At 43.4% G+C, this 27,322-nt stretch overlaps 2 protein-coding genes across 11 annotated transcripts in view; one reads left to right on the top strand and one right to left on the bottom strand.

Annotated features, from left to right (window-relative positions):
- AATF (apoptosis antagonizing transcription factor) overlaps window positions 1-15,426 on the top strand; it is an 83,453-nt gene extending 68,027 nt beyond the window's left edge. Inside the window, exon 12 of the mRNA XM_039508493.1 lies at window positions 14,067-15,426. Within this exon, the coding sequence (XP_039364427.1) occupies window positions 14,067-14,130 (64 nt within the window). The 3' untranslated portion in view covers window positions 14,131-15,426. The remainder of the gene's footprint in view (window positions 1-14,066) is intronic.
- Window positions 15,427-24,252: 8,826 nt separating this feature from the next.
- Window positions 24,253-27,322, bottom strand: part of ACACA (acetyl-CoA carboxylase alpha) — a 207,377-nt gene continuing 204,307 nt past the window's right edge. For all 10 annotated transcript variants that reach the window (XM_039507941.1, XM_039507936.1, XM_039507932.1 and 7 more), the window contains one exon: window positions 24,253-25,744. In XM_039507941.1, coding sequence (XP_039363875.1) covers window positions 25,618-25,744 — 127 coding nt within the window. In that variant the 3' untranslated portion in view covers window positions 24,253-25,617. The remainder of the gene's footprint in view (window positions 25,745-27,322) is intronic.

The following is a 27,322-nucleotide window of genomic DNA, read 5'->3' as shown; positions in this document are numbered from 1 at the left end:
TGGAAATCGAAGGGTCTTGTGCTCCTAAATTCCTTAGGTGCTTTAGAAAATTTGCCTCTTAGCCACCCTTGCCCAGGGCAACCCAGGAAGTCCTTGGCAGAATCAGGAATAGTGTCCACACATGCTGAGTTCCAGGCCGGTGTCTGAACCCAAATATCATCCTTCCCTTTACATATGTCAGATGACTATTGTAAGAAAACTCTTATGTGTTTTACCACTGGGCTGTGAAACGGAGTCTGCTTGTCATGTCCGCATACATTGGAGTGTGTGCGTATGTAGAGTCACCTCTAAAAAGTTTTGCAGTGAGAGACTTAAGGAGCTCAGTCTGTTGAGCTAATCAAAAAGTAGATCAAGAGGAGACTTGATTATGGTGTCTAGCGTCTTCCCAGGGAGGAAATAGCAGGTACTCAAGGGCTGCTTAATCTAGTTAACAAGACCCAGTGGCTGGAAGCTGAAGCCAGACAAATTCAAATGAGAAATCGGCTAGTTTTTACCAGGCAGGGGGATTAACCACTGGAACAAACTACCAAGGGAAGAGGTGGATTTTCCATCTCTTGGGGTTTCAAGTCAAGACTCGATGCATTGTCCAGCACAAGTCATTGGGCTCAGTGCAGAGGTGAGTGAGTGAGGGTCAATGGCTTGTGTTATGTAGGAGGTGTGAGTAGATGGTCTGTGATCCCTTCCGGCCTTAACACCTATTAATCTGTTAAAGTAGTTCAGTCATCCCAAATTCATCCCAACAAAGACCCGAGGCCCCCCCCCCCATCTCATAGGGTGGGTGCCTGTAGAATACGCAGTATTTTTAAAAAGAGCAGAATACTGGAATCTCCTTCAAACCTCTCAGATTCCAAATGGCTAGAAAAATAAAATGCAGCTGATGCCATTCATGGGCCTGTTTCTTACTGCAGCTCTTTTGTATACGATGCGGATGTAGGGTCAGGCTGGAAAATGGTTCTTTGGTCAGTGCTGAGCTGTGATATCTTGCCCTATGGCATCCCATTTGCTATGAAGCCTTGACAGATTTTTTTTCCGCACAATGAGAGAGGTTCAAGCCAACCATTGCAGAATGGTAACCAGTACAGATGTAGTATGCAAATTAACTGTTATATTTGGTGGCTTCCTCCCTTCATGCACTAATGAGCTCTTCAGTAATGGCCTTGAAATCACACTGTGCCTGTGCCCAGTAAAGTCAGCAGCAAAACTTCCATTGGCTTCAGTGCAAGCAGAATTGGGACCTTTTGGAGTTTGAATCATCTGCCCATATAGAAATGGGCAGGAGACACAAAGTGTGCATCAGGGCCTGGATTTTCCCAACATTTAGAAAGGGAGGGAACTGGGATTTTGGTCCAAGGCCATTGCTGATTATACCTATCAACTATATAAAACAGCAACATGAAAAAGCTTCCTAGATTGCAGAATTTATGAAAACACCTGATCCTTATTTTTGTTGTATCCCTACTGTCATCTGGACAACTGTGTGGTGGTGGTGGTGGACAGCTGTATATATATAATGTATGTACGACATGTGGTTCATGTGTATATACTTTTGTGTGTGTGTGTATGTTCCTGTGTACAATATATACACACACACTCCCCCCTCAACCACACACAATATACCTGGTGTGCTTGGGCATGTATGCAATAATCGACACATGGTTGCCTGGTTGTACTTCTATCTAAGAATTGTTTTGACAAGTCTTACTGCTCTCCACACACAATATACCTGGTGTGCTTGGGCATGTATGCAATAATCGACACATGGTTGCCTGGTTGTACTTCTATCTAAGAATTGTTTTAACAAGTCTTATTGCTCTTCAGTTGTATACTTCGAAAGGTAACTATTTTGTCTTCTTAGTAGACACGTGAATGGTGTTCACTGAATATTTTTTCCCATGCAGTTTGAGATTGGCATAGCATGGAGAAACTCAGTTATCTTTCATTGCGCTGTTCTTAATCTCCCCCCCCCCCCCAATTCAGTACATACTTTCTCATACATGTGCCTACAGCCTTGCGTTTTGTCTCCCGAAAGCATTGTGGTAGACTTGTTACTAGGGTGACCAGATGGCCTGATTTTATAGGGACAGTCCCGATTTTTGAGTCTTTTTCTTATATAGGCTCCTATTACCCTCCACCCTCTGTCTCAATTTTTCATACTTGCTGTCTGGTCACCCTACTTGTTACCACTGGCAATTTATAAATCGTCACTGGATTTTTTTTCTAAAACATATGCTATAGTTCTACCACGGCGATTGGGCTTGAAGCAGGAATTGATCTGTGAAAGTCTTGTAGCCTGTGTAATGCAGGATCAAATGTATGGTCATGAGTACAAACCCAGTCTACAGTGAGAAGGCGGTTCTAGTACCGGTCCTTGCCAGTATGTTGAAAAAAGCTGGAGATTAACTGCCTGCCATTGAGGTACTGACTTAGACTGTTTTGCTTGGGTTTGACCTGGGTGACATGTTCTTCCTGATCAGCATTCCTTACTCTTGAAGTTAGTGCTATTGCTCTGTCAGTCACAGCGCGTCTCACTGCGAGCGGTGGGGGGTGCGTAGTAGGAAATCCTGGCATTAAAGGATTAATTTACTTCCATTACATAAGAGTTTAGAAAAAAAAAAAAGTTCACGAGATACCAGCCTTTACTCAGCACACTCCGTGTCTGGTATTAAACCACCAAGAGGCTGGATTAATGGAGGAATTTGGGCTCTCGCGCTGTCAATCCAGCACCTTTCACGAACACCGAATCTACTAAAATAAATAAGATAAACCCAAGTGACACTTTCTGGAACTAGTGAGTCAGATGCTTCTCTCTTGCACATGTGTAAATCCAGAGGAACTCTACTGACTTCAGTGGAATTATTCCAGATTTACATAGGCATAACTAAGAGGAAAATTTGGCCCACTCTGTGTGGGTTTAATCCTGTGACTCTCATTGATTAATGCTAGCATCCGGGATAATCCATTTGAATATTCTCTCTGCCCCCTTTCCTCCCCCCCGGGAAAAAAAAAATTCTGCTGGCTTGCGAATGAGCTCTGTTCCCTAAATTACACCAGGGGGAAGGGTTAAGCCCTGTGACGTTTACACTGCAGCTTCTAGGAAGAGACCCCTTCCTGGGCCTTGTTGACATTGGCGGGGTAAATATTGGTGGGGAACTGTCACTCCAACACCCTTGCAGCTGTCTCAGCCTGGCTGATTCATGGTTGGACCTACTGTGTGAGCTGGTGACAGAGCCTGGAGTTCAGTGGTGGCCTCGCAAGAGACCTTCAGCTGTTTCTGAATTGTTTGGAATGCCAGCAAGGCACATGTCCTCCTGTGAAACACAAACCCTTCAACTCCACTATTGCTCTGAGGCATCGGGGTTCCCAGGATGCTCTTCCCACAGCTCCTGTGTATCGTTTTGTTTGGTGGGGTTTTTTTTGTTTTTTTACCAGTAGTTCACTCTTTAGAAATTGATTCACGTATAAGCAGTTAAGCATCCCATGGCTTTTAACTATAGTTGTTAAAGGGGTTGGTATTTGAACAAGGAGCTTCATCTTTTCAAAGCTGGCAGTCGTGAAACAAAAAACGCAACCCTGGCTAATGCCAGTTTTCTGGAATCATCAAGCCCTTACATTTAATATTCAACATATTTAGCAAGGAGACAAACTCCTGAGTTATGGAAATTTCCTTTTTAAGGGGGGGAAAAAAAAACCTGTTAAGAGCTGCAAAATGATTTGTGAGATTGCAAGCTCTCCTTTGTGAGACAATTTGTCTTCTCTTGCGTCAAATCTATTATAAAACAGTCAAGCTGTGAAAGAGGGAAATCATCCCAGGAACATGGAGTATTAAAGTACACAAAGAAAATTCCCCTCCTTGCATTTTGTGTATGTACACGCACAATATTACAGTGACTAATGTACTCAAAGAAGGGAGATCAGAGAGGTAAAGTTTCTAAAATTTAGGGGAAATTTATGATGGGAATTGGAACTGCCTACGATGGTGAAGGAGTACATCAGAGGTTTCTCCATCTCCTCATATCTCTTTGCTTCCCCAACTACTAATCCACATGCACGTTTCTGGTGTTCCCACCTACTTTATCTTTAGGCATCTGTCTAGTGCTCATCGCAGTGGTACCCAAAGCTGTCATGCAAATGCGAACGGCCCAGTTTCTTGCTCTCGAGCATTGAGGGCAGGTAGAGGGTTATCTAGATGGTTGTAAAAGTGCAAGATAGAATAAGGGAGAAATATCTGGATTAAGCAAGTGGGTGAGGATAGATTTGAATCTCATGCCTGCCTTGAGGCGGGGAGGGGAAAATACCTTGAGAAACAATCCTTCCATGTGCCTTTATTCTCCTCCTCCCTATATCCATCCTCAGCGAGGTGTGCAGAGTCCCTTTGTGCAGGGCTAGAACTGGCTTTCTTAAATATTTATAAATCTTGTGCCTCGTCTCATGAGACAAGCCAGAGGTCACATGTCATCTTTTGTAATTTAAAGCCGTGGGGCTAAAAGCATTTGCACTGGCTGGAAGGACCCAATCCTGACCTGACCGAGAGACAGGGAATTGAAACAGACCTTTCTGAATCTCCTTCAAGCATCGAGCATGGTGAGGATAGCTGTCTTGCTGGGTAATTTATAGCCTGAGTTTTGCACTTCTCAGTGTTCATGACTTTGGTGGGGAAATGAGTCAGACAGTGCCACCTTGTGGCCAGACACTTTCTAAACTGGAGGAGCAAGGAGTTGCATGTACATCTGATAGCAGGGACCTGGCCATGTGGGAATTAACTGCACAATATTCCAAGTTACTTGTTTTAAAAGACACTGGTAATTTAATGCTAGTCTGGTGAACATCGAACAGCTCTCTGCTTCTTATTCTGCTGGGCACATTCATCCAAAACTAACTTGCTGCTGCGGAAATGCTGAGCTGACTCCAATCCTGCATATGCTGATTTAGGGTAAAACCTTTTAATATAAATAAATAAATATTAAAAAGGCGCTTGCTTGCTTTGTCTCACTGGCTATCTGCCCTACCTGTCAGGGAGCTTGTAATCTGACTTCCGCTCCTGTGGGCGAAAGATTGCTGGAAACAGACAAAAAGTTTTCCAGGGGAGTAAGTGACTATCTGATCTGCAGATGACATCTAGTTTTGGTAGAGGTTGCATGCTCGCTCTCTCTCTAAATGGTTTTCACACTGCTGTTTTTTCTGGATTAATAATTCATTGTTCCCAGTAGAGCCCATCACTGGGATCTCGGTAGATACCGTTAATTTGAATACAGACTCTTGCTTGGGCCTATCCTAAATAGGACTGCGTGGGTGAGGAAGGTAGGAGAATGGGTGGTAAATATATCAAAGAATATTTTTACAACAACTTTGCACAATGAGGGAGTGATACATTTAGCATTGCTACATTAACATAGCCCCAGAAACAAGGAGAAAAACCCTCTTGCCTTTTAAGCAATATGAGATTCCCCTTTCTTTGCCACCACTGTCCTACCATTCAGCAGCATTCCAGCCAAATGCAAGGCCAGTGGTTTTATATAGTAGTAAAGAATCCTTTTATTTTCACGTAAAGCCACAAACTTTCCCCTTTCCTTAATGAGCAAAGTAAAAAAAATAAACCCATCACATGGATTCTAAGTGGAATTGAATCCTGACACCTGAAGCTCTGTGACCATATTGACTGGGTGAAATAGTGCTATTGTTAAATGTTTAGCTTGCATGATTCTAAAGGGAATATAAAAGGTGTTTCTTCCTGCAGCATTGTGTAACTGGATGGTGCAGCGTCATCTGGCCAGATGTGTTTTTGCATGTTTTGTAGTTGCTGGTTTATTGTAGCGTCCGTGTTTGCTACATAGAAAATAATTATGCGTTGGCTACCTTAGCTGTAGAACATCGTTCATATAATTTATGCAGCAGATGCAATGCACTTGCTAGTTAGACTTCCATTGGCTTCATTATTTTGATGTTAATCATAGATTGTTGGACGTTGCATGAGATCTCCTCATTGAGAGACACATTTTTATTCTGTAACTGAAATTATGGCGATGAAGGGCATTCTTTATGTAGTCAGATATAAGCAATTTAAAAAAAAATTAATATTCAAACAACATCACTCAAGTATCCATTTACCTTTTTCAAGGGGTTGCTTTCACCTATGCATTGAATTCACTTCAGAGTATGAGGGTCGGTTTATTTCACATCTATATTTTCTAAAAATTAATAGCATGATTATAATATTTATATATTAAATTAAATAATATAATTTTAGCTCTTTTGTTTTGTCCTTTTTTTGCTGGCCAACTCTCTTTTGTTGGAATACTACAACAGGAAATGGGAAAAGTAGTTTATGTGGGGATCTTTTTGAAAATTTGGACTCTAGTTTTCATATTTGTTAGACATGTTTTTGTAACTAATGTTCATTAAGGGTATTCTATCCTAGTGTGTCTGCTTGCCTGCCTGTCGGTAGGAAAGACTTTGCATGTAAACAGCCATTAAAAATACTGTGATGATGTTAGGAATTTTGAGGTTGGCAAAATCTCATTCGCAACCGGGGGCGGGGAGAGCATGTGTATGGAGAGGATGTGTGTTTAGGTTTTATTTTAAAATAAAAAGATTTATGCTTTTAATCGAAAGCAGTGGTTTTCAAACCTTTTTCGTTTGCAGACCCTAAAAAATTTCAAATGGAGGTGTGGACCCCTTAGGAAATCTATGGACCCCCCCGTCCATAGACCACTGGTTGAAAACCATTGCTCTAAAGAATGTAACTGTTTGATTTCAGGCAACTCTAGCTGTTTTGTAATCTGTTTGCATCAATATGGCAATGAGACCTAGTGGAATGAGCACAGGGTTGGGAGGAGATCCTGGGTTCTAATCCCGTTGTGGCCTTGGGCAAAATGGGGGATGGGGATAATGATACCTAACCTTCTTGGAGTGTCTTGAGGAGCAGTCAGTGTTTCCGAGGCTCTTCACTATGATATGAATGGGAGGATGAGCAAGCCACTGGTTTCTGACCCCTACAGGGACTGCTGCCCCTACAACTCCCCTGTCTGTATGCTGATTAGGATGACCGTAGTTACAAAGTTTTTTTTTTTCTTCCATACAATCCACTGTTGTGGGATATTCCTTCATCTCTTTTATTTTCTCTTCCCACCAAGCAAACTACACTTTTGCAGCCACATAGATGGTACAAATTGCATTAGAAGCCTGGGTTCTTTAAAGTTGATAGGGCTGCTGAATGAAGAGTAAGATGAAACACGGGTTCACCCATGTGCACACACGATATGCCAGGCTGTGGAGCTGGGCGGGAGGGTATGAAACCCTTCTGGACGTATCTAATATCTAATGCCCGCGCTCTCACTCTTTGGCGTTGGCTCAGAAGAAATGCATAAATAATTACGCCAAGGTACTTACACACACTTGTTTTATGGCAAATTGGTGTGTGGTTCGTGATCATTTTTTCCCCAGAAACAGGTTTTATGATAATACAGTAAAAATATTAAATTAGAAAATGCCTCACTAAGGGTGATAAAACCTTACTACAGTGGAAATAGGTAATTATCCCCTCTACAGGCTAAATGACAGTTTAAAAGAAATAAAAATGTTAGTGCTCATTACTTGCTTTTGTAGGTTGCAATAAAGGGTAAGTTAAATTTTAATTCAAGGAAGACCCTTGTATCGACCTGCTCCTTCCAAACACTCTACCTCAGGTGTAAGTACTATTAATGACTCCGTCTAGGTTATGCCTTTCCCTCACTGACTTGGGGTGGGGTGTTTCGACTCACTGGCTCAAATCTGATTTTTAATATATGTGGGTGTGGGGGGGAAATTTATATGTTTTTTAGCCCAAATCCGAGTTCATTATGCATAGCCTTCAGGGGCCTGAAAGTATTAAAACCCACACTTACCCCGGTGAATTGAAACAGAGACAAGGTTAAACCTGGAGGATTGATGAGTTTTACTCTCTGCATGGTGAAATCCTGCGCAGGGGAGATGCTGCAGGGGAAAAGTAGCCTATGCAGCAGCAATAATAATAATAATAAAGGGTTGGCATTTTTTGGCTGGCTAAAACATTTCTTACAACCCCTTCCCCCTTTCCCATTTGCAAATAACCTCTCTCTTCACGGTGTAATCTCAGCACCAGCAGCAGTCAGGTCTCAGAGCTGGCTGGTCGTTTGTTTCACACCTGGAATTTTCAGGTTGCCCTGCTAGAATTTTGACTTCAATATGGAACACACAGGCCCCTGCCTGCGAGCCTAAAGGGCCTGTTGTTACCCACTCTTACGAGCAAAGGTGCAACACAGCAGAGCAGTCTGGATGGTGTGGCAGGACCGTACAGCGTGTGGCGTGCAAGCTATCCCTGTGCTGTGCCTTGCGGGACATGGTGTTCTGCATGTTGGAGCTTCTCTGTGTTCAGGCAGCATCACCCAGCTGAGGAAGATGCCTTGTTACTTTTAACGCCCCTACCGGACTTGCTTGCTTTAAAAACGATTTTGCTAATGTTGGTCCCTGAGGTCAGTGTCAATGGAACGCTGATTCCTGAACGCCCCGACCCTCAGAGTAAACCAAGTAACCAAACAAAAATAGGAGAAACCTTGAGACGTCAGTGCCCCACTAGAGAGAAAAGGTCACAACCCAGGCTGACAGCAAATGTTCAAGGTCGTAGTTACTGCTATTGGCAGGTGCCTGCTTGGTACCATACAAAAACTCAATACCTTCACTTGTGTGTGTGGGGGGGGTTGTCCAGAGAGAGAGAGTGTGTGTGTGTGTTTTCTATTTAAACTTCATTACAGAACTGAGGAGTGGGGGAAAGAACTAACTGGGTGTAGGGAAGAGGGGCAGGACAGTGACTTTAAATTTCAAAGTGCTTCTCTGTTAAGCTGAGTTTGGCCTGAAATGTGTAATTTGACTTAGCCCTGGGTTTTTTGGGGCATGCATCTGTGCACTCAAAAACCAACCAAGTCCAGAGGCTTGAAATTCAAAGCAGGCACAGTGTCCTTAGCACGAGCCATCAGCCTTTTTCACTGCTTGGCTGCCAGGTGCCACTGAATGTACTGAGGATGTTAGCGCATTCTTCTGTGGCCATTGCAGTGTGAGTGGCTGATGAGAGCCGAGCAGGGGCTTGGATGGGCTGGCTTCTGTTGATTTGTGTGTGCATCTTAAATGTGATGTGGTTTTTGGTAGGTGGGGAGGTAGGTAATTCACTGAATTTGCTTTTGTAATAGTGTGATGGCTCCCAACCAGGGCTAACTAGGTCTTGGGGGAATCTGTTTTGGAGCATTCCTATGTACAGAACTCCATTTAGCAGAGTCCCTATTTCTTGTTTTAGCCGTTCCAATATGTCCCACTGCAGGGATTCTCAGCCTTTCGCATCCTGTGATCTTAGTGGTACTTTCCTCCCATCTACCCTAATGAAAGGGGCCTCATGTCCCCCCTATTGCCAACCCACGTTCCACTGAAAGGGTTTGTGACTCCCCTTTCTGTCTAACGACCCTCTTCTGCACAAGGTGCACGGAACCCAGAATGTACAATAGCGGAAGAGCGGCCTTGTGGGAAAGGCTCAGGACTGGGGCGTGGGAGACTTGGTTTCCAATCCTGCTTCTGCCACAGGCTCCCTCTGTCATTTTGGATGTCAGTCCCTCGCTCTTTCGCTTCCCCATCTGTAAAATGGGGAGAATACTTCCCTAATTCACAAAGGTACCATGAGCATAAATATCTTAATGACTATGAGGCACTTAGATACTGGAGCTATGACCCACATAGGCCTATCTAGACAGATACCTGCGAGAGTTTAATAACCCTCTTCAGTTCAGAGGAAACAATATCCTGCAAAATCTCCTTGGCTCTCAGAAAGTTTGGCAGCAGCTTTCTACTCTGATTGCAAGCAGAGTCAACGCTGCGCATTGGACGACTTCTGTTTTAGTGCTGTAGGCCCCTTCAAAACGTGCCACCCCAGGTCTGTGGGGTGTGTTCTGTTGGGATCTGCTTTGGCTGATGATAGAGGTGTTGGAACATGAGTTAACTGGCTGGCTTTGTACCCTTAACTATTATGTGGGTTATGGATAAAAAAGAGCAGCTTGTTTATTGGGTGAGGGCAACGTGCCAAAGACCAGAATGAGAATGTGCGTAAGCTGCTGGATATAAGCCTACTGAGGGACAGCGTTGAATTACACCTCTTTGGGACTGGTCACATGGCCCCATCCAAAAGTTTATTTGCGGTCTGGTATCTTAAGTCTGGTATCTCCGGTGCTGAGCGTGTGATTTAGAAGTAATGACAGAGCAAACGTCTTCATGGAATGCCATCTGATGGTGGCTTGTCCTATTGCCAGTGGTCCTAGAAACAAACAAAACCAGAACACAACTGGGAGAATCTCGCACACATCCTGGAGAACACAAGACTGGCTCATAGCAAAGAGCCCGAAATGGTGGTTAGCTCCAGTGTACAGATATAAGTGCCTGGTGGGTGTGAGCCCAGGAAAACGGCAGCAGCTGCAGATCTCCGCTGGCTTCCGGGCTGGCGTTGGAATGCCCGGGATGGGAAAAGTATATACATGAGCATCTGCTGGTGTGAGTAGCGGAGTTACTCTCTGACTGGAGAGCCTTCATCTGGACGTAACAGGGCCCGGGGCTCTGGTGGGGCAATAATCAGTGCATATGCCTCTCTATTTTTCATGAGACCTCAGGAGCCTTGTGTCTGTAGGAAGCCTGCAAAGTGATGCATTTGGCAGTAGAATGTATCTTTCTGAGGCCGTTTGCCGCAATATGATTAGTCCTCCTTGCTGTTTAAAATGAGCTGGGTTGGGGGTTGGGGAGGGAGGAAAGGAGCGAAATCGGTGACGTTGCCTTAAAAGGTTCCAAACCACTCGGTCTTTCAAGTTACTTTGACATGAGCAACCGGCGTGTGTTTGTCAGCTTTGCCCACCTGAGTGTGAAATGATGTTCTATCAAAACACCAGTTTCAGCATTTCCCTCTCCGCTCCTGACATGTGAACCCTGCTGCGGACAGTAACTGCTGCTTTCTGCCCAGGAATTTCACTGATATTGCAGTACAAGTGGAAACATTTGCTCAGTGGTAATGATGGGGTCTGGCTCAAGCAAGCAAGGCAAGGTTGGAAGGCTATGATTGTGAAGGACTAAATAGCATCGCTCGCTGCATTTTTGTTTTCCTCCCCCCAGTCAAATGATGGAGTCTTAAAGTCACAACGTCCTTTTTGTCAGTAAAACTGCCTGCTTTATGCTATCTAATTTCTCAATTGAAACAGCAAATGACAGTGATACTTATCGGTTAATAGGCAGGGAGGCTGCCAGAGTAATGCAGCGCTCTTTAGTTAGTTATTTATTTATTTTAAAAGCGCGATGAAGATGCTGACTTTAAAGCCGTGGTCTGTGGTAGAATCAGAGGGCTGTTTGTATCTGTCAGGGGAGTTTGGTTTGTTTATTCCACTGGGCTATTCTGCATTTATACAATATAAAACTGAGAGGGAGATAGAAGACAGAGGGCTTCTCCCTCCCACCCCTCCGTGTTATTAACATGCAATCTTGAGTTTTCACACTTAAAACAGCTGATTTCTCTCTGACCTAGTGACCGTGGCACATTGTCATTGGAAGAAGCTGTGCCTCTCTAGAGCTACTGGCCTCCCCGTCGTTCATTACAAAACGTCTGTTGTCTCGCATCAGAACCTAAACTTCCCCACTTCCACCTTCTCTTGCGCCTCTCGGGCTGGCTGCAAATCTGCATCGCAAACAAAGCTCGGCCCCGGTGAAGAATTGCTCTTCCTCACTCCTCCTCACTGTGGTTGGTCATGTCCGGAGGGCGTGCGTGGCCCAGTTTGTCCCCAAGCACCATGGTTTTGGCACCTTGTGTATTTCCGTTGAGCCTTTCTAGCCCTGCCATCTTGTTTTCTTCTAGTCCAGGGTTCGCCAGTTTTTTCAAATGTCAGCTCCATTTTTCAGAGAGTTTGGGGAGTTTGTTTGAGTCTGTCATAGATTACACCGTTCTCTCTCTCTGTGTCTGGCGGAAGCTCCAGCGGCAGTTCCATAGTTAAGGCTGAGTTGAGCTTTGCACTGAAAGCGCGAATTCAGCCACTACATACAGCGATTCCACCTCCCTCCCCCCATTTGCAATACTTATTCTGACTAAATAATGAATTTTTGGGGACTTTTCCAGTTAATTGGTTAATTAGCTTATGAGTTAAAATTGATTTAAAAAGTGGGCCCTTAAGAAATCTAGCACCATGTATCTGACTTTTTTGTCCTGAATGATCTTACTAATGAGATAATGTAGGTTCTTCCCATATGGTTAAAGCTGACTGAAATCTCATGCAATGGTTACGTTTGAAGATAGCATTTCAGGATGAATGGCCATTGTTTGCTGCTGTGCTTCGTAATTTACAGTTGCCTCTTTAGCAGGGGCTAGCTGATGAGTAATGCTCTTGTACCGCAAATTCCACAAAATATTCACCTTTTTCAAAATGGCAGCCATCTCTGATCATTTTCAATAGGAGTGAAGATAAAATTGCCTGTAGCAAAGATGCCCTTTTTCAAAATGGCCACCTGCCTCTCATTGTTTCTACTTAGCAGTGAAGCCAAGCTCCCCTCAGCCGAGATGGTGGCCTCCTGTGCTGTCCCACACATGGGGGTTTTAGATGTTCAATCAGTCCTAAAGGTAGTTTAATAAGCTCCCTTCCTGTTGGGATTGAACTGATTGTCTCTTCAGCTCTTCATCTGTTGCAGGAAACAGTGGTGTGGTTTTGTAAGTTGTTACCTTCAGGAAAGTGATGTCAAGCCGTTCTTTAGGGCTGTTTGGAAATGCTGTTTATGGGGGGTGTGTGTGTGTGTGTGTGTGTAAAAATATATACACACTGTAAGTGTGTCACAGTATTAACAATAATCTCTATTTATATTCTGGTAGCACCTAGAGGCCCCTATTAAGACTGCTGCCCCTTAGTGCTAATGCTGCAAGTGTACAGAGATACAGGCAGTTCCAGTCTAAATGGAGAAATCAGATGAAGGGGGTGGGGCATACAAATAAGTGTTTTCCTCTGCAGCCGATACTGTATAAATGTATCATTCATAACAGCCTAGTGTGCGACGTGCATGTGCACAATAGTTCTTAGGCAACAACTCACATTTTTAATAGACACAGGAGCCCAAATCTCAGTCCAGGTCTGAATTTCATACGTTGGCCCCATCTCTCATGAATTAATTAACGAGACAGAAAAGGGTCCCAGTGAAATCATGGCTGAACAGCTCCTGGCCTGAGTGAGTTTTGGGTGATCGGCACCTCTGATTTTATTTGAAATTCTTTGTTTTAATAATCCTAGATGATGTTAGCAACACAGGCGAGGAGGTAGTTTCTCTTCTGTGAGTTTTCTCTGTGTCCTCTCCACTTTGAGTACAACTGGGAGCTCAGAATGTAGCCCCGTCCGAATGCTTTTTCCCTAAGGGTTCTCTAGATTGCCATGACCACATACATTTCTGTTTTGCAGCTGGAGTTTGTAAATAATCCCCCCCCCCCCCCCACCACCTTCCCTGACTACTTAGGTTTTAAGCTTAAAAATAAAGAAAGAAAATCAGCCTATGATGTGGTGATTTTTAAAGGGAAACTCGCCTCTCTTATCAGAACTGCTGCATATGTGATACTAATTGGAATCTTGTTGCTGGGTCATTTTCATTGTTTTTCAAGTACCGTCAAATCCAAGAAAATGTATGAAAACTAAATTATAGTCCCACATAGGCTGTCTGATTGAATCCTCCTTATGGCATTGCATTCTCATACAGCCTATTAAAATATTCAATCTTGTTTTCTTACTTGAAGAGGCTGTCTGTAAAGGGCAAACTTATAGAAAACCTCATTCCCTAGAGAGATGGTATCCAGCCACACTGAAATATTTACATATTTCTGTACTGCATGTGATTGGTCTTACACAAGTTCTTCCCTACACTTGTATTTATTAATAAAGATTGTTGAATGCATTTTTAATTATACGACGGCCTTTTCATTTGAAGCGGCGGATGGTAGCGCTGCCTGCCTCTTGCTTCCAATTTGACCTTGAAAAGTTACTCCCCTCCCCTCCTTTCTCCCTTTTTCCCAGGACGGAGCTTTATCGATCGTTGTTTGGCAAAATCACGCATCCCGAAGAACCCAAGCAGAATTAGCATCAAGCCTCTGCAGAAGGGAAACATATGCACAGACACTTACTTTTGTTCTCTGCGTTTGGCTAAAGCCCAGTGGGACCCTTCGTGTGCATTTGGACTCTTGCCTCTGTGCTGCCGCCACGTTGTCACATCTGGTCTGCTTGATACGGGGCAGTTTGTAGCTCCGAGCTCCACTCCTGTGGTTCACTTAGTGATGGCTGCAGTGGGGTTCATTGAGTCTTTAGCCAGGCGGTAGCCCACGACTTGGATTTCAAGACCAGCGCGACGTGGATAATGTCATGTCCAGGGAAGCGCCAGCATCCTTCCTTTTTAAGTTCATTCAGAAAGTGTGTATTGTCTTGTCTGTTAGGATGGCTTGTAATTTGCTGAGGATTATTTTATTTCCTGCAGACCCCATAGCGGAATTGTGCAGTATCAGATCAGAGTTAAGGAGGAAATGTACTCTGGCAAGAGGGCTCCCCCATATATTTTTTGCAATTCAGTGTAGAATCTGTCCATGACACCTCAAGAACATACCCTACCTTCCCTTTTTGATCATCTTGTATTTGTGGTCCTGATCCTGCAGTCTTATCCGCACAAGTAGACCCTTACGCCTGTCTAGAATCCCACTGAAATTAGGGGGGTTCCGAAGGTGGCTGTTTAAGCAGATCATACTGCAGAGTGGGGACCTACATTTGTGTTAAACCAACTGCCTGAACCTTCGTTTGAAGTGCACGATTCTGCGGCAGTATTTTCGAATGCTGCAGCTGTGCATTGATTGAGCAGCCGATGGCTAAAATGCCATTAACGTGGCCGGAAAAAGGCGCTCCCCATCCCTGGGTAGCCTGAATTCCAGAGTCCAAACGCTTGGGCTTCCAAAAGCACGGCTTAGTATGCGTAAAAGGTCAGTCCTGGAACCGCTCCCAGCTGAACGCACGTGCGTGACCAGGGATATTTTTTGCAATTGGAAAATGTTTGTGAATTTTCAGTTCAGCATTCAGGATTCTTTGAGGCCTCTTCCTTTTCTCTCCACTAGTGACACTTTCTACAGAGGTTAGCACCGGTGTAAATCTGGCAAGAGGAGATGATTCACTTGTTTTTTTACATCAGAAGGTCAAAAGCTGAAAATTAAATCCCCATAAGGGGGATTTATTAGCCTGCTGTGACCAATCTCAGATGAAGATTATCTTGCATAAATAATGTGTGCATGTGTTTGTAGTATAATAGCAAGATGGCCATTGCATTGACTTGTGTAACTACATTGGTTCTGTTTTGTTCTTTAAATAATCTGATTAAAATAGCCTGTACATTGACTAACCAAGTGTTGACAGTGCAGTGAATGCATCCGGTGTGTCTGAATGTGGATTTGAGGGATATATGCTAGTTTAATTAAGCAACTCTCTTCAATGGGTTTTTTTTTTTTTTAAATCTTTAACCTGTTACTTGTTTTAATGCACAACAAAGGAGTCTGTATTCTTTTGGTTCATTCAAATTACATTTACAGAGCATCTGTCATGTCAGGATCTTGAAGAGTTCTGCGAACATTGCTTAAATCTCATGACATCCCTACAGGGAGGTAAGCATTGTTATAGCCATTTCACAGATGGACTAACTGAGAAATGAAGAGGCCACTGACACAAGGTCAGATGGTGAGATGAGTCCTGGCTCCCACACCTGTTTTAATTTGTAGAGAAGCATTGAATCGTTAGTCACATCTTGATGCATTGACGAGGTGATCCTAACAAAGAAGACTGCAATTCTAGTGATATATTCTCCCTCTGAATTTGAGAATTTATCTCAGTTCTTTGGCTTGCTCTAGTATGTGGTAAATTAATAAGGACAATTAATAACGTGCATAGTGCTTTTTATCTTGAGGAACTTCAAAGCACTTCTACAAAAATGTAAAGGTATGTCTTTTTTTTGTGTGCATGTTTATTCAATCACTTAAAACTGTCTGTTTTGCTTTGACATTTGTCTGTAATAAGATAAGGATTATAAAAAGTGTTCCCTTCTTTGGAACTTCGGAGTGTACATCCAGTGGGGGTTGGGTGAAAGCACTGGCCAAAATGCCAAAATGTAGGTTCCTAAATAAGTGGCCTGATTTTACCCGAGTGGCAGCTGTTGGGAGCTGTGCCCTGCTGGAAATCAGGCCAGTTATAAACTAGTATATCTCAGCAGGAGCTATTTCAGCTTTGGTTATAACATAACCTCCTTGGGTATTTTATACATAATATGTTTACTTGTGGTCACCTAATCGGGTGGATGAATGACATTAATACTGGCTTCTATAAATATGACAATATGCCAGAATTTATGGAAGTATTGGGTTTCCCCCACTAGTGGTACACTCTGCATGACACTGAAATAACAGTTATTCCAAAATATTGAGAGAAAATATGCTTAATTAGCTAGAACATATGAAAGGTATGAGACAGCAGAGATGGTATAAAATACATAATCATACAAGGCGGTTTTAGAATTCAGGATACCACCCTCCTTCCAGCAAAGAATAAATTGGAAACTATTTTAATTGACACGGATCCTGCTATTCAACTGTTACCTGAAAGACAGATTAGTTGATTGATTTGCATTTTAATAAAATCTAATACTTTATTTTTGTGTGTGGGGCTAATGCTGATTTTTAAATGAGTTCAGGACTGTTATCAAGACTGAATTCAGAGGCTTTTTTAAATGATGAATGAAGCCTCCTTTTCCTTTTGTGTGGAGTTGACTTGTTTTATTTTGCTAGGATGGCGTGATCCAAACTCTACACCCCAGTATCAAGGAACACAAAGAACAGAAAGTAACCAGTAAGCAAAATATTTTCTTTTTTTCAAGTTCATACTGGAGGCTGATTGAAAATTCAGGCGATTGAATACTCATTCTCTTAGTTACAGGGTAAAGGCACTTCTGTTTCGGTTAAACACAGAACACAAATAGATTCAGTTGCATCAAACTGATCTTATAACCAATATGGAATTAGAAAATGGATCAGTTCTTAGCTTTAATTAAACTTGGGCAGAGTGTTCCAAAGATTCACCTTGACGATGCTTTGCAGCCGGGCAATAGACATTAGCTCCATTGTTCAGCCGACTCTCCTTGGCACTAGGCACTTGAGATTTGTCTAGCATCACAGCAACTGCAATAAAAGACAGTAGCAGTGTATTGTAGAACAGTAACATGGCATGGAAATGCCAGTGCTGAAACAGAGAAGTGTGTTGCATCATGATCCTTTGCTGGCCACGGTCCAGTTGTGGCCTTCTTGATCAGTGGGTGGAGTACACTTCCTGTCCCCTGTAGAAAATATAACATTTTTCTTGGGTTTATAAAATATCTGTGTCAAGGTGAGCATTGACTTTGTCTTACAAAATGTATGTAGGGTGGATGAATAAATCTTTATTCCACTTGCAGCAAAGCTGTAGTCATAGGTAGCACAGAAGCACATTGATTTTCCAGGGCTCTGACTGGTCAGAATTTGCCAGGCAGCAACGTAGCAAATGTCACTGTTGCTCTCTGTTCTTGGATCCAAATAATGACTTTATGCTGTGAAGTTTGCAACAGTCTCAGCTCTCCCTGCAATGTACGAGGGCATGGCTGGCCGAGTGGCGAAATCAAGCCACAAAGGATCAAGGGTAAGTAGTGCTACTTAACTAGTGCTGTCGAGGGGTGGACAAAGCCACTATATTTGTATTGTGTCCTAGGAGGAGGGGGAGGAAGAGGAGAAGCATTGCAGCACATGTAGGTCACAGTGAGCAGAGGGGAGGCTGGCTTTATGGAAGCAGGCTTCAGTGTAATAGTGTGTTGAGCAAGATCGTGTCAATTAACAGGCTGATGTTTAGTAGAAAGAACTGCAGCCTACTGATCAGAGCATGCCTGGCTGGCCTAAAACGACAGGCTGCAAAAGTAGCAATAGCCGGTCACTGTGGTCTGTCTTACAGTGTAACTGTCTGCTGTGGCAATGCAATGAACTCCTCCACACCATTCCTTATCCCAAGCATTGCTCATAAGCCAACACAGCAGCAGGTCTGGTTTATTCCCCCACCCCACCCCACCATACCAGCAAGACCTTGGGCTGACACACCAGAAGTATTTTCTCCGCATGTTGAACAACACCAGCACTTATTATCTGAACAGCTAAAGGCCTCCGACATGTGGTCTGCCGGCATCATTACCAAAAATCTCATGGTTTAATCCCCACAATTCTGAAGGACATCAAGTGGAGGAAATTAGCCGCTTCCCAAGTTAGTGTCGGCGGAATGGCTTCACGCCGCTTACGCAGTCAGAGCAAACATTAAAGATGTTTCGAAGGAAGCCAAATGCACGTATCCTACGTTGGAGTTTGCTGCTCCAACAAGTTGGCCGGCGTCTCTTCTCGGCGTAGCATGACGTTGCTTTGACTTGAGGGACTACGTGCCCAGTTTAAAATTCCTTTTCAGTTTGACTCCTGTGTCCTTTAAAGCTGTAGCTGCAGCACTTGGTTTGAAGAGCTGGAGGTAATGTTAAAAGGGTCACATGAAACACTTTAAATGTGATAACTTCTAGTTCATATTGTTTGAAGAGATAAGAGTGATTCAAAGCCCTACTAAAGATGCTTTTGAATTTACTTATCAGCATTTAAGCAGGCTTTTTCTTCCCCCCTACCTGGTTAGTGTGATATATCAAGGGAACCTTAGAAAGGAGGGTTTAGCCTGCAAGGACCCCGTTTCATCTGCTAGCCTTGCTGGTAAGGTCAGTTCTTTATTCCTGATGTGAAAATGGTACGTTTCCAGGATTTGAATATGCTGGCAGGAGAAACGCAGCCTGTGTAATTCCTGAGTAGGGGCTAATCAGAGCCATCTCCAGGAGTGTCTCGAGTGGTTACTTGGCTGAGTCCAGTGGTAGGGCAGCCTGCAGTTAATCAGCTCTGCCCTCGCTAGGAGGTGTTACTGTGGTCAATGTGAATTACTGCAGAGACCAGCTAGGACGCAAAGCTTATTCCGACAGCAAAAAAGGGCAAATTACCCAAGGACTAAATGTTTCATATGCTTGGTAAGTACCTCAGAGTTCTGGAATTCAGTTTGGTCTGTACATTCCATGTTGTAACCAAGGAGTCTTTCTTTCCTAGGTCTCCCCTAAACACAGACTCTATGGGCCTGCAAAATTCAAACCTTAATAGACACCTACCCCAGCCACTGGCATTCTATTAAATATTCAGTCCAGTATTGGGCTAATGGTGGCTGGCCAGTGCTGGGTAGGGCATGGTTGTTATGGGCCATGCCTTTAGTTGGAAAAGGAATTGAGTGAATCTTGCTGTTTGCCAGGGTCAGGCTATATTGGCGGTTGTAGAAGTCTGTGTCTATAGGCAACTTTTACCAGTCCCATTTTCCTTCTACTCACTAGTGTGGTGGTGGTATTGCTGAGCTTGTATCAGCTTTGGACTTTGCATGCTAATTATGCCCACCATTAGTCCTGTGGGACAGGTGAGTACGAGGTCTAGTTTGCAGAGGGATTACACTGATGCACAAACAAACCAAGTGACCAGGTCATGGTCACACAGCAAATCGAAGGGGAGCCAGGCTTCCGAGTCCTGCTCTCTACAACAATGCTTCCTAACAGCTGGTGAACCATTGGCTACCTGGCCGTGGCTAGTCGTAGACGCCCCGTCTCTACAGAATGATAGCCAGGGTGGTGTGGAGAGTTGGCAGAAAATGCTCCCGCTCTCATTGCAGGACTATCTTACGGTCAAAAGGTGTAAATGGTTATTCGTAAGGACAGTGATACCAGAATGGTTTCCACTAAGTTTTCCTAATACTGCTAATTAACAGCGAGTAAGATTTTTCCCAACAGAATATTAATTCTTTATTAATTCCTGATAGATCTGCTTATTAGTTCCTAGCTGTATGTGCATTATACCCTTTTAAAAACCTTGCAGATCAGCTAGGTGAGTGTGTTTTGGGGGGTCTGAATTATTCCTCTCCCCCAGCAGAGAATTTCAAGTTTCAGACAAACAACTTCATTTACAAGTGTCTCTAATTAGCTGCAGAATTAGTAAAGCGGAGTTTTCCCCCCATAGATCGGCTAAACCCCCGAGGGAGCCTGTGGAATAGAGAGAATCGCATTTCCAATTATTTTGTTGAATTGCTAATTTAGTTATTGTGCCTGGCGTAATTGTGATGGGTATTGGCTGTGCAATTCAATTTGTTTTAAATATTTGTGGGACGGCTGATCAGTAATGGAGCTGACCTATTTCGTGGCCCAAATTGAGAGAAGAGACTAAAACAAAAACAGCTACAAAGCCACAGTTTGTTTCAGTTTTTGTTTTGATCTCTCTCATCCCTCTTAAGACTGATGCAACACACGGTTTAAATTAAAAGATGATATTAGCGCTTTGATCTCGGGCTTTTGAAAGCTTACAGCTTTGGTACTTTTCTTGGCGTTTTAATATGTAGATATTTTAGGCTAAAGAGTTTTAAATGCATTGCTGGAGTTCAATAGGTTTTTTCCCCTCTAAATTTTATTATGTTTGTTAGGGTGATTTATGTCTTTAACCCTCAGGATTCTGGTACACGAAATGCATGAAAAGAACTGGAACTGCTGGGTTTGTGTGTTTGCCGGCTTGATACAATTCAGTTTGAAATTGTGTTAAATACTTGCCATTAATTAGAGGTGGAGATTTTTTAAAACCTGTGTGGGGTGAAGTCTGTATTGGATTTATGTTTGTAACTTAGCTGGCGGGGGGAAGCATTTAAATTAGCTATACTTGTAATTCAATTTCAGAAGCTCTGGGTGGGAGTTTCTATGAATGCATATCTAGTATAGGAGTTGGGACATGGTTCAGAATGCCAAAGGAAATAAATTTATAGTCAAACTTTTCATGGGTCTGCATAATGGGTGTACACCATTCACTGCATTCGCTCTATCTGCACTGAGAACAGACACATGTGGACTTGACAGTTCTGCCCTTAGTTTGCCAATACCGGTAAAGCAGACACAGGCTTCAAGAACTGGAAAACACTAGATTGATTTAAATCTAGACCAGGAATCACTCCTAGCACTTCAAAGCATCTATTCGGTAGTTTGCCACAAACCAGTGTGGTAAAGACTGTTCGGAACTGATCATGTGAAAAAGAAAAGTGAAATTAAAGCAAGGTGCAATTTCATTCCCCTTCTGCTTCGCTGGGAAATGTTCAACCATTCTCAGAGCCAAGCTGATGGTGTTGATGGAGGAGTATCAGCTCCTGTGTGTTGTAACAAGAAGGCAAGAATGTTAATGTGCTGGATGTTGCCTTGATTTATATTCCACTGAGTATATTTGTGTTTGACTATAAACTCTTTTCTATTTCAGAACTCAGATTTTCCTGCATCCACATTTTAGAGTTGTTTGACATCATGGGAACGATAGATGCGACAAATTAAGCCTCTGGCTTCATGATGTGAGAAGTTACAAAGGGGAATGAAATGAAGAAAAGGGCTGGCAACTTACGAGACCAGGTGAAAATACTTGTGCTTTTAAGTATCACATAGCCCAGGCTTAGCACACATTTTAAACCTGTGTGATCCAGGGAGCTTGAGTAAAGGTGGAATGAAAGGGGTGGCCACGCAAGCCCACTAGCGGAATAAGCAGCCCAGACTCTTGAAGTGATCTAGAGCTGAACTTTGAGGTTGAGCTCTAGATGTGAATTTACCCAAGCTCTTCAGCTATTTTAGTTCAGTCCATCTTGAGCGGCAGGGTCACGTGCCTGTGTCTGAACTTCCTCAGAATTCAAGGATGTTTCGATGTGGTGGTTGGTCCCATCCTTACAGCCATTAACAATGTGATGATCATCTTTTAGTGCCTTCTGCATAAAAGTCTCAGTGCATTAACAACCGCCTCCATTACATTTAAGGTAGAGCTAAAAGAGGGAGCGCTTACCAAAGCCCCCATGTACGGAATACATGGTTCCACTTGTAGCAATGAAAATAGTCTTAAACGGATTCTTTTTATTAAAAGAAACTTGAGGTAAGTGAAATACATCAGCAAGTACCATAGATGTCCAGCAGTAACATGGCCGGGGTTTGGTTTTTACTCAGGGTGCCTCCTTTCCCAACTGCATAGTACAACAACAGGACGTAACAGTATACTTGGTTTGCTGGTAAAGTTACTAGGTGGTCTTAGCCTCTGGCTGTCACACTCACCGTGAAAAGTGGAGCTTGAAGCTGGGCATGGTCTGTGTGTAGCTCCTCACAAGTGGCTTTTATGTGATGCTTTCAGGTTTAATTAAGACATGAATAGTACGGTTGTTTGCAGGTTGGAGCCATTTACTATTAAACCAAGGTTTGTTTTTTTTATGAATTGTTCATTTCATTCAAAGGACAATTAAGCCAAAACCAGCCCCTTACCCCTTGCAATAATTTGTGTCCATCTGCTTGTCAAAAATCTCCTAGGCGAGGAGAGTTGGGAGGAAGGCACTAACCTTGCAGGGTCAGGATGGAAGAAATAACCAGCTTCTAGCCTAGCCTGTGCTACCTGTACCAGCTCTTACCTCATATGCTAACCTGTAGAACAGCACTGAAGAACTATAGCCTTGTAATGCTTACAAGCATCTTCCAGGCTCCTCAAAGCTGCACTAACTTGTCTATGAGTGGGTGGGATGGAAAAGTGCTTCTCCCTAATCTTTTATTTCACACGCGTCAGCAGTGAAACTTCGTAAAGGCTCTAGAATCCTCTACCAGAGAAATGTTTTAAATGCATGAGAATGGGTGTATTCAAATGATTACGGTATGTACAGCTTTTTTTTATAGGGTTGCTAAGTACATCAGAGTGCCAGTAACACAAGCAGATGTAATTTCAGGGCCTACCACCTAAGTAACTCTTGGTGAAGCTCTCAAAAATAAACCTTTCACCAACAAAGTCTTGCTACAACAGAAAATGCAGTCAGTCATTCAAATAAATTCTTACTAGTACAGGTGTAGTTGAGAGAATTTGTGCTTGCAGTGGAAGGCTCTGTCTTCACCACAGCTGGGGGTGTCATAGGCAGCTTGTGTAGATGCACCTGTGCTGTCTTGCTAAAAGTGGCAGCAGGGATTTAAGCTATTTTTACAAGCTTACATGTACTACAAATCACATCTGGCTGCAGCTGCACGTTCACTGGCCCTGACAGAGGGTACATGTCTTTGGGATGGTTAAGAGGGAGGATCTGGTCAACACATCATTTGCACAACTGCTGCCTCAAAGCTGAGTGTTGATTTTATGGTTTACACCAGTTTCTGACACTGCTGGGAAGTGATAATACCGTAGAAACATCACTATATTATTGTTTTACAGTAGCTATGGGACAAACAGACACTCTAAATTTAAATAGATCAATTGTAATGTATTAAATTTGATACTGTTAATTTTAATGTTTCTGGAGAAACATGTTACTCCGGATTTCCAATTATTATTTATAAAGACAATTAGGCCTTGTCTACGTGAATAGCGTAACTCAAATCACCGTAGCTTAGATCTACTTACCGTAGGGTCCACACTACACAACATCCACTCCTCTTACTCTTCTCGATCAGGTGGAGTACAGGAGTTGACAGGAGAATGATCAGCGGTTGATTTAGAGGGTTTAATGAAGACCCTCTAAATTGATTGCCGATGCATCGCTCACTGCAGCAGCGATCCTTCGGTAAGTGTAGACAAGCCCTCAGTGACATGACTGCTTTGATACAACTTTTCACATCCATACCTATGAAAATAATTAAGACTAGATGTTGTGCTGTCATCTCGGGGTTGTGCTGTGGTTTATATCACGACCAGGAACCCTCAGTAAAAAAAATACAGCCATGTTTTTGGGGGCGGAAAAAATCAACCTACCTGCCAAAGCAATTTAAAATCGTTGTGCAGAACTCCCAATGATGAAATTCTTACCAGGCCTCCTCTGTGTCTGCTAAATTAGTTCAACAGAATGTTTCTGGGAATTTCAGGTTTACATTTTCCTTGAATGATTCTGATCTGGGGTCAGTGCTGTAATCTTAACTTAGTTGTGTGTAAAACTTAAATCCCCTTTAAAAAAAAAATTCCCAAGAAAGTTTTGGATAAAGTGCAGCCTCACTTAGCCATGTCAGTCTGTCAAATGAACAATAAAGATAAGTATTAGCTATTTGGTGGCGTAGACAAGAAAGAAAATAACATTGACATAATTTGTTGAAGTGTATTCTGTACCTGCCAACAAGGTGACTGGGGTTTGTTGTTGTGTAGTATTGATTGAATAGACCGTGCTGTTACAGTAATAGCAATCAAGTCCATGGGAGACAGTAATTAGCTCCTCAGTACATGGATGGAGGACTGCCACACATTTAAGGGGGGGGGGTTTACAAACACATGCAAAAATTAAAAAAAAGTCATTTACAAAATTACCCAGACTCCCATTTACATTTTTCTAACGAGCGCTGAAATGCCTCTGTCCACCCGAGAGACGGAGCAGCTGAATTTTTTGTTTTAAAAACACTTTCAGTAACAAAAGTACAAAAAATGAAGAGCCAGCGAGCTGGTTTTAATGTCAGTGTTTCTGTGACGTTAACTATTGCCACTTCCCCCCATCTTTATGGAATGAGAGTTTGCTTCCTACACCTAGGGATTGAATAAGTAACGGAATTGCCAACTCAACCTTAACTACAGCCTGTGAATGTGCAGATAGAATATCAATTTCCTTCTGCAGCCACATGAGAGCGGGGACCAGAGTTGGGTGGGATTGGAATTAACCCATGTGATAGGAAAAGCTAACATTTGCCATACCTCTAGGATCCAGTTTATGACAGTAACAGTAATAATTGTAACCTAAGTATTTACAGGCTACCACTTCGTCTCTGCCCTATCTGAGACCACGAAAGCCTGCGCTCTAGCCCCTGGAATGAAAATACTGAAACAACAGGTACTAAGTAAACACCCAAGACTGACATGTAGTGAAACTTGCGACCATCGGAGAGGAGAGGGCAGGATTAGCTCCTCCCCTGCGTAACAGAACCACAAACACCATTTTCCCATTTCGTTGTTGTATCTTCCCCTTGTGCGTTTAACAAACTCCTGACCAGCCAGCACTCCACTGGTGCAGCAAGTGCCTCTTACTTGCTGATGCTACTGGCACATCTGTCTACTGAACCAAGACCACCATCACCAGACTGGGGGAGGGGAAGGACTAGAACGATGCAGGGGGAGAGGAGCACAGTGTAAGAGCCCCTACTTTGCTGCTCTAAGACCTCATGGTACCACGGTACCCTTCATTGTCTTTTCCTACTGCTTGCAGAGGGCAGCCAGACAGCTAGCTGATGCATTGGTCCAGTCACTCGTCGTTAAATAAATAAGGTACAGTCAGCCAGCCATAAGTTAATTCCTCAGCAGTTTGTTTTCCTTATGTCTTTGGGGCCAGAGTGGGTGCTCGCTCTGGTCAGTCTGATTTTAAAAATTAAAAATACCATCCTTCCTTTTGCAGCCGCTTCTCAGTACAGTGGTCACAATTGAGCCTTTTGTCACCGGAAAGGGAAGAGGGCGGGAACCGGATCCTCTTATGTTGAAGGAGGCGAGTCCATGGTTGAAAGAATACGCACGATCTCAGCTCGCTGGGTAGGGGATATGTGCTGGGTCATGTGGACGATGGAATCCATGGCAACCTCAGGATTGGCCTGCACCAAGCTGCAAAGACAAGAGGCTTAGCAACATCCCCCATCTCACCCCAACCGCTAGCCCCTTCCTCCTGGCACAACTTGACAGAGTTTGCACACTGGGCTGTACTCAGCTGGCTAAATTTCTCTAAGCCCAAACATTGTCACCCAATCTCATTCCCTGCTCTAAAGGGTAGTTGAAATAGAGGATCTTGAACAGTGTCTGGACAAGCCAGCAAGAGGTTTCTTATGAACTAAGCTCAAGCAGATCTTAGTGAATCTAAGAGGACAGTGTCTCAGCACCAAGCAATGCACAGTTCTAGCACAGACGCATAAGGGAGTTCAGGTCCATGTGGATGCCAGAGGGGGTGGGACTCTCCCTGATAGGGGACACTTCCTCTTCAAAATGCCTTTTGCACAACCAAGAGTAAACTCAGGGCAGTGTCAAGGATTGTAATGGGCAGAGAGAGGAAGATGCGAGACTCACGCTCCCTGATCTAGAAGGCTGCTCCCAAGGGTACCTTCTCCTTTCCAGAAATGTGATTTCAAGAGCTGTCTGGCTCCAGCTCACAGTCACTACTGGGTACCTCACACTCCCCTCGAACTCTAGTTATGTGTTTTGGGGAAAGGCTGCAAGACGCGGGAGGCTTTCCAGTCTATAATCAAGTTGCATTTTGGTACCTAACACGAGAGAAAATAGTGTCGACATTTGGATTCCACTGTGCACTTTGTCCTGCTGCATGATCTTTGAAAATTAATCAGAACCGAAAGGACATTAGAAGCTGGGTCCAGTTTCCCCAGAGAAAAGAGGGGGTGCAGAAAGCATATTCTGTACTAGTGTACTTGAGCAGCAGAAGGATTTGTGGAAGGGAACAGAGAACTCATCCTTTATGTGAGACAGACAGACGAAATTCTAAACCGATCCAAGGCGGCCTGCTGCAATACTCTACCCTACCCAATATCTGCTAAGCCTTTAGCAGGAGACAATAGCGTAGTGTAGCTCAGAGAGCTTTCCTCACTTCCCACTCACATTAATGCAGAGAATGGAGCCACTTTAATTTTCCTGTATTTGTGTCAATATGGGGAACACCACAAGTATTAACCCGATTTACTGGGGCTTCCATGACCTTGTTCAGCAACGTGTGCTCTTAATGTCAGTAGGGCTGAAGCAGGGCCTCTGAGCTGAGGGGCTTTCACGGACTACAGGCACCTTGAACTCAAATGATACCAACACTGAAAATGTATTGTAAAAGCAATGTCATGGTTAGGTTTTGTATCCAATCAACGTGGTATGAAGACAAGTAACAACGTTTCAGGTTTGATTTCTAAAACTCGCTCAGTTTTAACAACGTGAGGGCTTTTACTAAAGCTAAGTGCATGTATTTAAAAAACAAAACTTGATTTCAACCTCACCCTGTCCCTTTATTTAAACCCCTCACAAATTCCGTGGCGTTCTGAAACTGCAGTGAGGCAGGCCATATAAGTACCTGGCGGGACTGAGCCCTTGAGGGCCAAATTCTAGTTGCTTTGGTCTTCTTGCCTATACGAGGGCTCCCTGTCCCCAAATTTCCCACTGCAGGATCTCCAGCCCTCGTCCTAGAGGGGTTGG

Source organism: Mauremys reevesii, linkage group 20, assembly GCF_016161935.1.
Source record: "Mauremys reevesii isolate NIE-2019 linkage group 20, ASM1616193v1, whole genome shotgun sequence".
Taxonomy (NCBI): domain Eukaryota; kingdom Metazoa; phylum Chordata; order Testudines; family Geoemydidae; genus Mauremys; species Mauremys reevesii.
The sequence above is the reverse complement of the archived record's forward strand: the minus strand, read 5'-3'. Positions and strand labels throughout refer to the sequence as shown.